The 13344-nt window shown below is 52.1% G+C and overlaps 4 protein-coding genes across 4 annotated transcripts; 1 reads left to right on the forward strand and 3 right to left on the reverse strand.

Annotated features, from left to right (window-relative positions):
* The first annotated feature begins 632 nt into the window (after positions 1-632).
* QC761_115920 (uncharacterized protein) lies at positions 633-3222 on the forward strand. The gene is made up of 3 exons (XM_062874861.1): positions 633-651; positions 730-1429; positions 1480-3222. The coding sequence occupies exons 2-3, from the start codon at positions 1337-1339 to the stop codon at positions 3190-3192; spliced, it is 1806 nt and encodes a 601-aa protein (XP_062738063.1). The 5' UTR covers positions 633-651; positions 730-1336; the 3' UTR covers positions 3193-3222.
* Positions 3223-3577: 355 nt separating this feature from the next.
* On the reverse strand, positions 3578-5002 carry QC761_115930 (uncharacterized protein; the record flags this gene model as incomplete). Its single annotated transcript, XM_062874862.1, has 1 exon — positions 3578-5002. One exon carries the CDS (start codon positions 5000-5002, stop codon positions 3578-3580), a length of 1425 nt encoding a protein of 474 aa, XP_062738064.1.
* Positions 5003-8421: 3419 nt separating this feature from the next.
* QC761_0017790 (uncharacterized protein) lies at positions 8422-8966 on the reverse strand (the record flags this gene model as incomplete). The annotated part of the gene is made up of 2 exons (XM_062872039.1): positions 8422-8706; positions 8772-8966. 2 exons carry the CDS (start codon positions 8964-8966, stop codon positions 8422-8424), a joined length of 480 nt encoding a protein of 159 aa, XP_062738065.1.
* A 1602-nt stretch (positions 8967-10568) lies between these two features.
* QC761_115940 (uncharacterized protein) lies at positions 10569-12716 on the reverse strand (the record flags this gene model as incomplete). The annotated part of the gene is made up of 1 exon (XM_062874863.1): positions 10569-12716. One exon carries the CDS (start codon positions 12714-12716, stop codon positions 10569-10571), a length of 2148 nt encoding a protein of 715 aa, XP_062738066.1.
* Between the last annotated feature and the right edge of the window lie 628 nt (positions 12717-13344).

Genomic DNA, 13344 nt, shown 5'->3' on the forward strand with positions numbered 1-13344 from the left:
GTAAAGGCCGGGGGTGGAGGGGGGTGTTTTGGGGCGGCTCCGCAGAGCTCCGCAAACCCCGTTGTAATAAAACGGTGTTAGGGAGTGGAAGTGGGAAGGGTAGGCTGAATCAAGCGCGGGTCTGGGATATGGGGGGTAAGGAAAAGTCTGGTGGTGTTGGGTAGGGAAGTTGGGGGGACTAGGTTGGTTGTAGGTGATTCGGTTTTGGAGAAAAGTATATTATAGAGCTGGATAAGTTGGATAGTACCTGAAGTGTGCTGGTCTTAGAGGTGACATGTGGCTTTTAAGCTACCAGGTTGGATATTCGGTTTGTAAGGGTTGTTTCTGAAGATGTGGTCATGTAGTTGAATATCTTGTGTGATGCTACTAGCAAAATGTCACATTGCTGATGATATCTCTAACCGGTAAACTGGATTTTCATCTCAACTTTTGTTTTGGTTCATAGATAAGCTGTTAGAAGCACAAAAGATCAGCTGAGCTTTGGGAGAAAAAGGAAGGGAGTATAGCTGGTATGGTTGCTCCTTCCACTCGCACAATAACGTCACTGCACACACTCACTAATCTGCGTCACACATTTCTTTCAAAAATACCCCGCGTCGAACAGAGTTATTAGAAATCAGCCCGCGTTATTACAGCTATTCCCATCAAGAAGTTAGTAACTCGGAGTTTTCAACCCCCCGAGTTATCAATCATGGACTCGCCTCTAACCCCCAACTCGACCTGCAAAAGATCTTCACAGCTCCTGGGACCTCACACATACCATCCGGCCTCATCGTCAAGAAGAAGCATGACAGAGCATACCGTGACACGGCCCATACCTTCACCCCGATCCCCGGGGTGGTCCAGACCCAAGTCATACCGGTTTTCTCCCAATCTAACCACGCCACACAATATACATCACGCATGGCGTTGCTAGAACAACAACAAAACGGCCCAAGGAAAAACATACATGTAAGCGACCCTTTTTTAAAAAGCGGGAAAACAAAAGGGGAACTGTCGCGATTCGCCCAACCAAACTTTGCACTATGCGTTTTATTCGCTTGGCGCAGGTAAGGTAGGTTTGGGATTGCCTGCCGGGTTGGTACAAGCCGATATGCATGGAGCTATGTGTGTGTGTGCTTACTGTGCAGTGGGTTGATATTAGCCAACCGATTGTCCTGACTCGGGGAGGAATTATTGGGTGGGCGTCGTGGTGGTGGATGGGAGGCTATTTGTGGGTGGCAGGGGTTGTTGAATTTTGATGGTTTCGGAGAGGTGTATATAAGTAGTGATAGTCTCGGACTTTTTGGGAGCATGAAAAAGGTGTAACGGGGCTCTTCAAGGCTCGTTGGACAAGATGGCGAGGTTGCTGCTGTGTTCTGTTCAGCTGCTTGTGGCGAGTATCGTGGGGGTTGGAGCTCAGGCGCCGGGTGGTAGTACGTATGATTATGTGAGTGTTTCACCGTGTTGCTTGGAAGACCTCTGGCTGATTTATGACAGGTTATTGTGGGAGGTGGTACGGCGGGCCTTGCTCTTGCTACTAGGTTGAGTCTTGGTTTGCCCAATGCCAAAATAGTTGTTATCGAGGCTGGGCCTTCTGGCCTGCATGAGGATGGCATCAACGTTCCTGGTTTGAAAGGGAGCACGATCGGAGGAAAGTATGACTGGTACTTTCCGACTGTGCCCCAGAAAGCCTTGAACAATCGGGTTGTTTTCAACCCCCGTGGTAAAGTACTTGGTGGCTCGTCCGCCCTGAACTTGCTCACATGGGACCGTCCGGCGGCGAGGGAGATTGAAAAGTGGAAGGAGTTGGGCAATCCGGGATGGGGCTGGAAGGAGATGGAGGCGGCTATGGAGAAGGCCGAGACGTTTGTGGGTGGACCGCCTGGCTCAGGGACCAAGGGTCCGATATATGCGCTGTACAATCGACAGCAGGCGCCTTTCCTGAATACTGTTGCCCCCACAGTTTCGAGTCTCCATGGTATCACGCTGAACTCGGACTCGATCCAGGGGAATCCCATCGGCATCGGGTACCAGCCTACCAATGTGAACCCGACGTCCTACAACCGGTCCTACAGCGCGAATGAGTATCTTCCCAAGGCAAAATCAAACCTGGTGGTCTTGACCGAAACTCGCGTCGCCAAGGTCAACTTGAAGAAAAGCGGCAAGCTTCAGCGGGCAACTGGTGTTACCCTTACTGACGGGACCGTCATCACAACCCGCAAGGAGGTTATCTTGTCTGCGGGATCTATACAGTCGCCAAACCTTCTCGAGTTGTCAGGTATTGGCGGGAGTGACATTCTCAAAGCCGCCAAAATCAAACAGCTCATCGACCTCCCTGGAGTTGGGGAGAACTATCAAGAGCACCTCCTGGTGTCGATCAGCTATCAAGTTCGAGACGACTTCATTACCGGTGACCGAGTCAACTATAACTCAACTTACAGAGAAGAACAATGGAACCGCCGCCTCAACAACCTGTCCTCTTGGTTCGACGACGCTCGCTTTTCAATACTGTTCGCCAACTGGAAGCAGATCATTGGTGGTTCTGACAACGCCCAGGTCGCCCTGGCCCGCTCTGTTCTCGCTGGGTCGAAAGATGTTGGCCACAAGTGGAAGCTAGAGCAGCTTTCCGACCCCAAGATCCCCCAAATCGAGATGATCTTTACCTCTCGGTATTTTGGCAGTAAGGGATACCCCCCTGTTGGATCCCCCTTGAATGGAAAAGGCTTTATGGCCATCATCGTCGGCCTCATGCACCCCCTCGCAACAGGGAGCGTGCATATCGACCCTGCCAACGCCACCCTTGGGAGCCCAATTATTGATCCAAAGTTTCTCAACAACGAATATGACATCCAGGGATTGATTCACGCGTTGAAGTTTGCGAGGGAGATCTTCCAGACGGAGCCGCTCAAGTCGGTGGTGGTGAGCGAATATGAACCCGGGCTGGATGCGGTCAAGACGGATGCTGAGTGGAGGGCGTATTTGTTGCGGAATATGGGGATCATTTTTCATCCCATGTGCACTGCGGCGATGCTGCCGAAGAAGGACGGTGGGGTGGTGGATCCGAAGCTGGTGGTGTATGGAACAGAGAACCTGAGGGTTGTGGACGCGAGTGTGATTCCGGTCCAGATATCGGCGCATCCGCAAACGGTGGTGTATGGGATTGCGGAGAAGGCGGCGGAGATTATCATTAAGGAGGGGAAGGGGAGGTAACAAGGAAGGGAGACGGGCAGGATGTGGGAAACACATGAAAACGGGTACATAAAGGAAGATTCAAGGGGTTCGGGGCATATTCAACAGAGATGCCTTTGACAGTAACAATGTGCAAGTGCCCGTAGCTTCTCTGACGTCTACTGCTCGTGTGATAGCCATGTGATGCTTGCTGAATAATAATGTGGGATATCAAAACTGAATAGGAGGCAAAGACAGGAAAGGTACGAGCAAGATCCAAGCCCTAACATGAATGAGGTGTCTACTCTAGAAAAAAGCAATGCTCAGCTGAAACGCTCACTGATGCACTTTTGAATGCCACCGTCTTTCCATCTCATCTATCCTTCAGTTGCACTGCTTTGGGGTGACACAATGCAGGCAATTTCCTCTAATTCTCCCGTGTGATCTTCTCTACAAAGCTACGGGAGAGGTCGTGCGACACGCCCAAGTCTTCCATCAACTGAGCGAAATCCCGCCCCAAGCGCTCTCCCCGCGTCTCCTGCCCAACCACCGTCACCCGCTGGCTCTCTCGTGACTTCTGCAGCAATCGACCCAGCGTGACCTCGAAGCGACCATCCGACTTGCATGCCGAAACCTCGACAATGGTAGCGCCAATCGTGAGCCATCCCAACACCATATCGATGCTGGTGGATCCTTCCATGAAACGAAATTCTATTGTTCTCGGATTGGTTCTTGCCCGTTCGTCTTCAAGGCCAAAAGCGCTGAAGTTGAAGCCCAATCGTCGGTGCATTCGAGTGTCGCCAGAAAGCAGCTTTCCGAGCTCTTCGTGGGAGGTTTTACTCCAAATCTCCCGAAAGGCAGCCAGTTCCCTTGCCGAGACAGTCTTTTGCCCGCATATTGCTCGGACGATCTGCCTATCGGAGATGTCATGTGCCTGTCGAGTGACGGCCTGGCGGGTGAGAAGGCCTTCCAACCCGTCGAGACTCCTGGCCAGCCGACTGTGCTTCACGAGCTCGAATCCCCACGAGTAAACGTTGTCATAATTGGGAGACTTGGGGTCCCTGGTGCTGCGGAGGGTGGGTTCAGATACCCAAAGGATGGTTGCAAGTCTCTTCAGTGTCGACAGAGAGTAGGGTTGGTCATCGATCCGTCCGAGATGGCAGTGCGTATCACAACTTCCGTTGATAACCAGCCGGTGTTTCGACATCAACGCCTTTAGAACCCTTTGAACACGGTGGCGGGTTTGGCGGTCGTTAGCCAGCATTTTGGGTGAGCAAATCTCGGCCGACGCCCAAGTATATCCTTTCAGCAACTTTTCCTTCTCCAAAGGCTCCGGGGACCCGGCTTTCTTCACGATCCATGCCGACGCCCAGAAGTCGCTTTCCTTCTGGCCTCCTTCCTCAATCTCGGCCTTGGTGATGGCGTTCTCTCCCGTCTCTTTGATTGTTTGGGCCAAGAGGGCCAAAACCTGCTGTTGACTAGCGGGCTTGTCGCCAGGATACAACGCCGTCTGGAGAGGTCGCGGATCGTTTGGCTCGGGATCAACACACCCCGGAATCAGGAGCGGGTAGAGATACTTGAGCTCAACCGCCAGAGTGACGTCTTCCAGTCTGTCCTCAGACTCATCGTTCTCCACCTCGATGTCCAACTTGGGGCTGTCGTGGGAATGGTGACCGGTGTGATGGTTGAAAACGTAAGGGATTCTCTCCGAGTTTGGGGTTCCTTTCACGGCTCGACAGAAGCACCCCAAGAAGGCCCAGATACCGCGCGTCTTAAGTTCTTGCTCCACAACCACCGTGGGCGTGGGCAGATCCACAGGCCAACTACCCATGGCACCGAGCTGCCGTCTCATCTGATCTGGCAGCAAATTGAATTGATATTTTGGCTGAACACAGGATATTTGGTACTCCAGTCACCCTCATGCTTATCCGCATTCCTTGGTTGCGAAGCTTCTGGCATCAACAGAGAAAGGAGAGCCACCTCGACAGAATACTTTCTAGGTCACAACAGCAAAACCTGGCACTCTAATATTCTGGCAACATTCAGACAAGAGAACACTTCGGGACATTGGGCGTCAGCGGAGCAACTAGCCGGTATGACAGGTCAACGAATCCTACCAAAAGGGAGCTGCGGCGAGCCTCACGAATCAAGATAAGATCCAACGCTCTCCCTCCAAGTACCCAAAAACCCGAGTTCGGGGCGAAGAGCATGTAATGCGAGTCAGCATGCCGCAAGAAAACGTGGGGAGTTGATGTCCCACAAGTACCTGGAAGCCCCGTGTCACCCCAATAATCGAATAAACGCCTAGACAAACCGAAAACTACCAACAACTCGAGCCCGACCGGACAGCTCGGTAGGTAAAGTGACAAGTCATCTCTGGCCCCCCTCTTATTCATAATCCATGACTGTTGGTACCTAATGACAGCGGTGTACTTGTCCAGATTGAGGGAATTCCCGGCAGGCCATGGCGCATTGGAGTGTGCCGTTGGCTACGATCAAGACAAGAGGCCCTTTGGATCCGGACGGCCTTGGCCTGTTCGGGTGTTTCAATAAGCACGAAAACACCAAGAGTCTGCAGACAGGGGGGCTGCATGACCCCGTGCATGCTTGATACATCACTAGACTGCCACTTTTGCACCTCAAGTCGAGCGCTGTTCCCTGTCGTACAAGGTGTCATTTGTTGCGCACTCGGTTGAGACCCCTATAACACCATTCACATTGCTTCTTGGTAGGAGTAGTCCCCCCTTTCTCTTCTCACACCGCAGGTCTGCACTCACCTATCCCAGCCAACGATCCCGTGACGAGTTCGTGTGGGATTTGTGGGTCGCCGCCGATAAGAGCAACGATGAGTTCGCCATCTTGCTGCAGATGGCCACGATGGCCGGCCCACACACAAACTCGGCACAGTGAGAGCCATGGAATCCAGAGAGGTGGTCAAACCCTCCATTTTCAGACATTTATTGACCAAACAAAATGTCTCTCCCACTCATTTTCACACCACTACCCCCCATGCTTGGATAGCCCCGCCCCCACACTGCTCGTGTTTTGCTCCTGTCCCGCTGTGCCGTACGATGGTATTCCTGGGCGAGTATGGGGTTGATTGGAGAAGGAAGATGCCGAGACAAAAGCCGGGCCGGACGTCAATCGAATCTCACACTTTCGCAGAAAGTTGCTGAAATCGAAAAAGATGACACGACTCGCAACATCAACCGTAAAGGAGCTTTGTATGAGCCGAGAAGGAAATCAAAAGCATTCAATTCAACTTAGATCATGGCGGGACGGGCTTATTTCAGGCAAAGTCAAAAGCCCAATCCAACCCGGCATATATGAGATATATCTTCTCCCACACACCAAGTCTTCGGGTTTATCCAAGTTACGCCAGGTTTTCTCGATCTGGTTCGATGCGCGGCCGGTGCCGAGGAGGAAGGTAAGGAGGGCGGCACCGCGGACGCCGCCCCGCCCGTTCCGCCTGCACAGACTCTGCTTGACTGCAACCCGGCGAGTGTACCGCGTATGCGTGTTATGCTGTTTGTTGCTGCTGTACATATGCAACGGCGTGGAGGAGGACGGTGGTGGTGGTTGGCAGGTGTCATTCGGTGTTTTGGGTCTGGAGGGTTGTAAAGGAGGGCGGTATTATGCTCATCATTCTCTTTTTCCTGTTGCTGATGTGTGCTTGCGTGATTGATGTAAGGATCAGACATTGGTTGATACCCTACCTTACAGTGTTGTGTGACTTTTTCCTTTTGGTTGCTTTCGGATGTTAGACGCCGGCAGATGGAAAAAGGGTGAGAATGGCAGTGGGTCGTGACAGAAGCGGATATCAGCACGACATGGTTTTTTCACGGTGGACAGAAAAGGAAAGGTAGATATGGTGTGTTTGTGTAACGTGGGGAACTCGGTTGATTTTTTTCTGGGTACCTATCTTTTTTGGCCCGGCTGACGGCAGGGTTGACTCCAAGATGATGTGATGTGTTACAAGGGTGAGCAGGGGTGGATTTGCTGATATGTCAGTGTCTGTTTGGGAATTCATGTGATGGGGCTGGACTGTTCTATTTGATGTCAAGTAATAAGGTATGGTGTTTTCTGTTGGTTGGACGCGCGCTTGTCTCAGTGGGAGAAGAGGTGGTGGTGGCGGTTGGGTGTGACACGTATGTAGAATGTGAGCTGGATACTGGAAGGGGTAAGCCGGGAGGGTGTATGGGTGCTTTTGGAGCGAGGATTTGTGTAACGGGGTGTTGGGAGAAGGAGAAAAGAGCGGCTTGCAATTGGAGGGGAAGGATATGTTGCAGAGAAACCCCGGCTAGCCCGCAAAGCTTCTTTTTTTCCCCTTTAATTATCTTGCGATTACGTTAGCTACAAGGATGAGTTACTGATGTTGACTTAGTTCGACCTCAGCTTCGTGAGAGCTGCCCGGTTTTATATTGAAGTATCCACGTGCTTTATGGGAGAATTTAGCTTGTTACGGACTAGTAGCCTAATACCTACGTATCTAGATAGACGAACTGGTGTTCAGTGCTTTCTCTCGAGACTTAAGCTCTGAAATTCTTCAACCAGCTTTAGTTGGCCAACCCATGATCAGGGTGTCTGGTAGTCAAGGACACCTACGTTGGTTAGCTATCTATGCTCGCGATTTCAAGTTCCGAGTCGGCCCTTTTTCTCAGAACCTACGTATTGTCTTATTTAATCGACACCAGTTGGTATGCAACAAGAGAAAATGGGCATCTGGGATTGATTTATGTTCGATGTCGTAGGTCAAGATGACTGCCGTGAACTTGATATCTCACTGATCATACATATGATTCCAGGGTCTTTTGATGTTGCGTGCTATGAGATTGTACCAAAGTCTTCAACGATATTCAAATTGAGGCATTGAATTTGTCGTAGTCTGATCAAATGGGGCTAGTCAGACACACCTTCTCTGATCGTCATGACAGCTAAGAGCTTGAAAGAACAAGAACACAATGAAGCAGGGGAGATCACTAGTCAGAAGATCGGCTGAAGTTGGCAAACAGCAAACACATGGATTTACATTAGACGGTCTGTTTGTCGAAGACTTCAAAACACCAGAGTTCCGCCTCATCCATCGCTCCCCCTCCCCCTTGACCGCCGCCTTTTAGCTGCATAGAAAACCAGACGAAGATGATCCCACCGAGTTGTGCTGGCGAGCATGGTGGAGCTGAAAGGGAATAGCACACCGCGCTGGACTTGTGTCATCATGGTCCAGGACGGGCGCCACAACTCGAAGGCATCAACTAGTGCGAGGCCTACCCCTTAGCAAGTAACGCTACCAGGGCAGCAGTCCTTGGAGCAGTTGGCAATGCACAACTGGTCGGTAACACTGCCTCTGCGGCAGCTGGGGATGCAGATGTTGTAGCAATAGGTGAAGTAGTCCTTGCCGCAGCAGGCCTTGGTACACTTGATGGACGAGACCTCGTTGTTGTGGCCCGAGGTGGTGACGCTCATGTGAGAGCGGTCTCTGGCCGTCCACAGCCTCTCGACGCAGCCGCCGTGCCTGTAGAACTCGCATTCGCCGTTCTTGACCTCATAGCTGCTGAGCTGTTGGTGATGATGAAAGCATCGTCAGCATTCCGACTTCTTGGATGGACATCGGGCCATCTTACCTTGTCGTTCATGTTGGAGGGAATGCTGTAGCACCTCCCGATCTCGGCCTCCGAGATCGTCACACAAGGTCCTCCCATGTCGGGCAGATCGCAGTACTTGACATAGGGGTTCGAAACGTACTGTGCAACCGCGCCGGTGTTGAAAAGGGAAGCGGTGACGAGGAGGGACGTCAGGGTGGACTTGAACCGCATCATGGTTGCGGATGTGTTGAGGGTTGAGGAGATGGTGGGTAGATAGGTAGGATGAAGTCGGAGTTGATGAAGCAGATGAGGTCGATGCTGAAGAGTTGATGGCAGAGGCAGAGGAGAGAACGAAGACTTTATACCTATTCTCCTCAGGTCGCTCTGCTATCAAGACCACTTGCCTGCTCCATACAGATACTACATCGACGACGACAGCAATCTCGACCAGCTTATCGGCCCACTGGGACAGTACCTGTCCCAGATCATAGTGTTTGCAGCTTGCCATCGAGTGTTTAGCGATGCTGTGATCATATTTTCACAACGGCTAATCATCATTGCTTTTACTTTGTTGCCTACGCTAACCGATATCCACCATGCCACTTCAACACTGCCAGCAGTCCAGAGCCGAGCATTACTCCACCACGGCAGCGGCCAGGTCGGCTCTACAATCTCACCGTTCGCAGTCCGCTGCACTTGATCGGAATACGGCCGAGCCAGCATGAAAATCGCAAGCCATGGTATGAAACAGCCGGGGCCGGACTTTTGATCGGTCGGTAAACTGGGGTAGGGGTTACTGGGCACTCGCTTCAAGCGAGACCAAGCAGGGCTGACGCCGAGATGGACGGCCCAGATCTTGGGTTGAGACTTCAGTCCTCGTAAATTATCCCAGTCATTATGGAGCGAAGTATCGGTATCGCGGGTCGCGATACCGTGTTCCACCGCCCTCTCAAGGCAGCAGGATGCCTTCTTGGCAAGGCAGGTTTTTGTTTTCAGTTTGCTGCTCACCAATTAATCCAGACTCCAAAGACCATCAAGTTAAATTCCAGGATAATGAATCTCACGTTTGGTATTGATTAAATCTTACAGTTGCTTACCGGGAGGTTATCAGGAGAGAGCTGCTGGCATCGTAGAGTTGTTGAAACTGAGAAGTTGCCAAGAAGGAGAGCTGTGGAAAAGTAGAGAGTTGCTGAGCGTTATGCAGAGGCACCCATCCATTCCACATGAAAGAAGAATTGAGCAGAGTATACTCCGTATATGTTGTTCTCAATGAAGCATGTTGATTATCTATCATCTGAGATGGAGCTCCAAGCATTATCAAAAACAGACCCGCATAAATCAGATCAGATCAAGGATCTCACTAACCATCATTACAACCCGCAGCACGAAGAAATACCACTATCTGCTACTCTGCAGTTCTAGAAATCAACTCGCCCCCATATACATATACTACACTCTACAACACCAAAGAACACAGCTTGTAATGTATAAAAGAAACAAAAGCTAACCGTGTAACTAGCCACCGGGTGTATAAGTAATGCACTGGCTTGCAAACCCCGAGAAAGGAAAAACAAAAGAAAAAAACGCCATGCAAACCCGCCCACCTACCGGTTGTAAAACACGGACATTGCCTTCCACATCTTTGATAAAAAACAAACCCACAAATCTCATTCCACACACACACACACACACACACACACACATACACACAACTTCCTGCCTGCATACACATATCTCCACAAAAGTCCCAACCCGCCCATCATAACAGAAATTCCACACATTTCATATCCCATATAAACCCATTCCCAAAAGTTCCATCACACATTACACCCATAATCAAGCAACCCTCTTCCCCCCGCAATCCGGAATCGTCACCCCCGGCTTCAGATTCCTATTCACATCCATCAACCCCCACTGATCCTCCCACTCCTTCCCTGGTTCATTAAACGCAATCTTCCACGGCTCATCAAACGCCGAAAACCAAAAGTAATTGATATCCTCATCCAACGCCCTGCAAACCCAGTCCTCCAACAGCTCATTCATCTCCTCGACCCCCGCCACCGCCTTCTGAGGACAGTCCGTCTCAAACGCATTCCCGCACCCCATCCCACCCGCCGAAGGCCACCCAATCTCCGAAATAATATTCATACTGTTGTCCTTCTTGAGAAAAGTCCCCGCCTTGTTCTCCCAAAAAGTCAACGTCCAGTTCGCCGCATTCCTCGCAGGCTCGCCGGCAAAGAAAGGGTGGATATTCCCCATGATAGCGTCCGACTGCGCAGCCAAAGAAGAATCCCACTTGTCTCCCAAATCAGACGTAGCGACCGGCAGACTGAGACCCTTGGCCGTGAGATTGGTGCGCACCTCGGCCAAAAGATTTCCCAGCGCCGTGAGCGTCATTTGCTCACGAAACAAAATCTCATTGGCAACAATAATGCCCTTGAAATAACTATCGCCATACTGGTCGAGAATGTCCCACATTTGATCCAGCTGGCGCTTGTTGGTCGTGCTGTTAGCATCCTGCCAAACACCCAGCCAAATCTTGACCTCATCCTTGAGCTTGAGCTGGTCAACGGCGTGGATGAGCATCTGGGTCTGGTTGCAATCGGTTCCATAGAGACGGACAACGTTGGTTAGCTGGGAGAGGACGGCCAAGTCGCGAGTGACATTGTTTTGTGATGGCGGAAACTTGACGCAGTCGGGATACTGCGAGTGAATCGGGGTATAGTCCATGCCGGGGAAGACCTTCTTCAGGTCGGTGTTGCCCATTAGGGCCTGGATCTCGGCCGAGTTGATGTTGAGGTCGCCGTTGTTAGCAAAGTCGTCCTCCGCTGACTCCCCCGGACTAGCCTTATCGCCACCGCCTTTTTTGTTGAACACGGCACCGAAGAGGACACCAACTACAATGCCGACAATCGCAAGAATGGCGACAATGATGATGATGGCGAGTCGCCACTTTTTCCCGTTGCTCTTTGCAGGCTTCTCCTTGTACAGATGACCGTAACCAATGCTCCTTCCAGAGCCTGGTGACCCATCGCCACCATTGTTGACAGGCGCATACTGGTTGTTGATGTTACCGCCGCTCCCGTTGCGACTCGCTAGACCCGACATAGCACCGGCAGCCATGGCACCGCCGCCAGCAGCAGCGCCCATTCCTGGCCCACTCCTATGGCTGGATCCCAAGCTCAACATGCTCGTCCGTGGTCCCTTCTTTGGGCCATAGTGAAGCCCATCATCGCCATCATCCTCGATCTCCAGGGGATTAACCACGCCAAGATTAGGATCTGAAGGGCGCACGTATACCTGAGTTGGATCATCCGTGTAGGGATCACTCGCAAAGCCGTACGGACTCCTGGACGGCGTCGTGTCCCTCTGGTGGTTGTGATGTGCTGCCTGTGAACTAGACCTCGAGCTCCATCCTTCGCCAGGGTGGCCGTTCGGCCCCAACCGACCTCTCTCACCGTGACCCTGTCCCTCTTCTTGCCATTGCCCTTGCTGCCGGTAGGCTTGTTGTGGATAGTTGGGATCCCGCGCGTTCTGGTCCGCAACGTTCAGGGCGATGCCCGCCATACCTCCGGCGGCCGCGGCGTTGCCAAAATTGTCGGCTCCGGGGGTGACGTTGCTTTGCGGAGCTGGACGCTGAGGTGGATAAGCAGGCTGGCTGCTAGCCCAAGACCTTCCGTCTCCGGCCGTGTTGGTGCGGTGCGGAGGTGGCTTTGGTGGAGAATATCCGACTTGTTGTGGTTGTCGGTAGCTGTCGGGTGTCGTCGCATATGCTCCCCTGACAGCCGGCTCTTGGCTCTGTCGTCGCTGGTGTCGAAGGTGGTTAAAAGAAGAATCGGGATGGGCGCCGGGACGAATTCTCGGCGAAGATGGATTGTAAGGGTCTTGTGGGTAGTTGTTTCGGCGCGGCGATGGGGGATTCGGGTGACTTAAAGGTTGGCGTTCAGCCATATGGTCCTCTGTATAATATCTTGGCTGCGCCATAGTTGAACTCGGGCTGAGGCGCAGCGCAAGCGAAATCGATGTTTGCAGCAGGCGTCACCTGAGAATGGACAGCCCTCCCAAAGAGTTCGTGTTGCCCAGTGGGTCGCACTGTCAGATGTTGTCGTGGTTTGCCCTGGTGTGTTGGAGAATCGAAAACAGATTCTGGGGCCTGAATGTTCTCAGTGTTCCAGCAGAAGAGAACTGCGCCCGGATTCTGAATAGGGGGTACACCGGATTTGGGACTGGGCAGTGAGACAGTGGCCGGGACGCAGATGTGCCGTGTGTGCGGCGTCGAGTCTCGTGGAGGTGTTGATCCCCGAGCCCCACCAAGGTGTCGCAGTTTGTTTCGCCTTGCCCAGGCTGTTGCTTTTCGCGGCAGACGAAGTGCGCCGTCAGCAGCGCGCAAAAAGAGCTCAATGTCGAGCGAAGTCCCTTGCCGTCAAGCAAAAGACGTAAAGGTCGAATGATGTGATTTTGACAAAGTATTTTTGCCGTTGTGGGCGTCGTGTGGGAAAGTGCTCAGTCAGACACGGGGTCTCGTATTTTTGGGCTGTGTTGCGTTGCCGTTGCCCCCCTGGCTGTCGCCGTTGCCAGGTTAGTTCCAGACTCTCGCCAGCTTTCGTGAATC

The sequence above is a fragment of the Podospora bellae-mahoneyi genome (assembly GCF_035222275.1).
Source record: "Podospora bellae-mahoneyi strain CBS 112042 chromosome 1 map unlocalized CBS112042p_1, whole genome shotgun sequence".
In the NCBI taxonomy this organism is placed as follows: domain Eukaryota; kingdom Fungi; phylum Ascomycota; class Sordariomycetes; order Sordariales; family Podosporaceae; genus Podospora; species Podospora bellae-mahoneyi.

What these genes read in the sequence shown, in the direction of transcription:
- QC761_115920 (XM_062874861.1), top strand. Translation starts at nt 1,337, where the DNA reads ATGGCGAGGTTGCTGCTGTGTTCTGTTCAGCTGCTTGTGGCGAGTATC. An exon ending in GTGGTAGTACGTATGATTAT is followed by an intron (nt 1,430 to 1,479) that starts GTGAGTGTTTCA and finishes GATTTATGACAG; the next exon opens with GTTATTGTGGGAGGTGGTAC.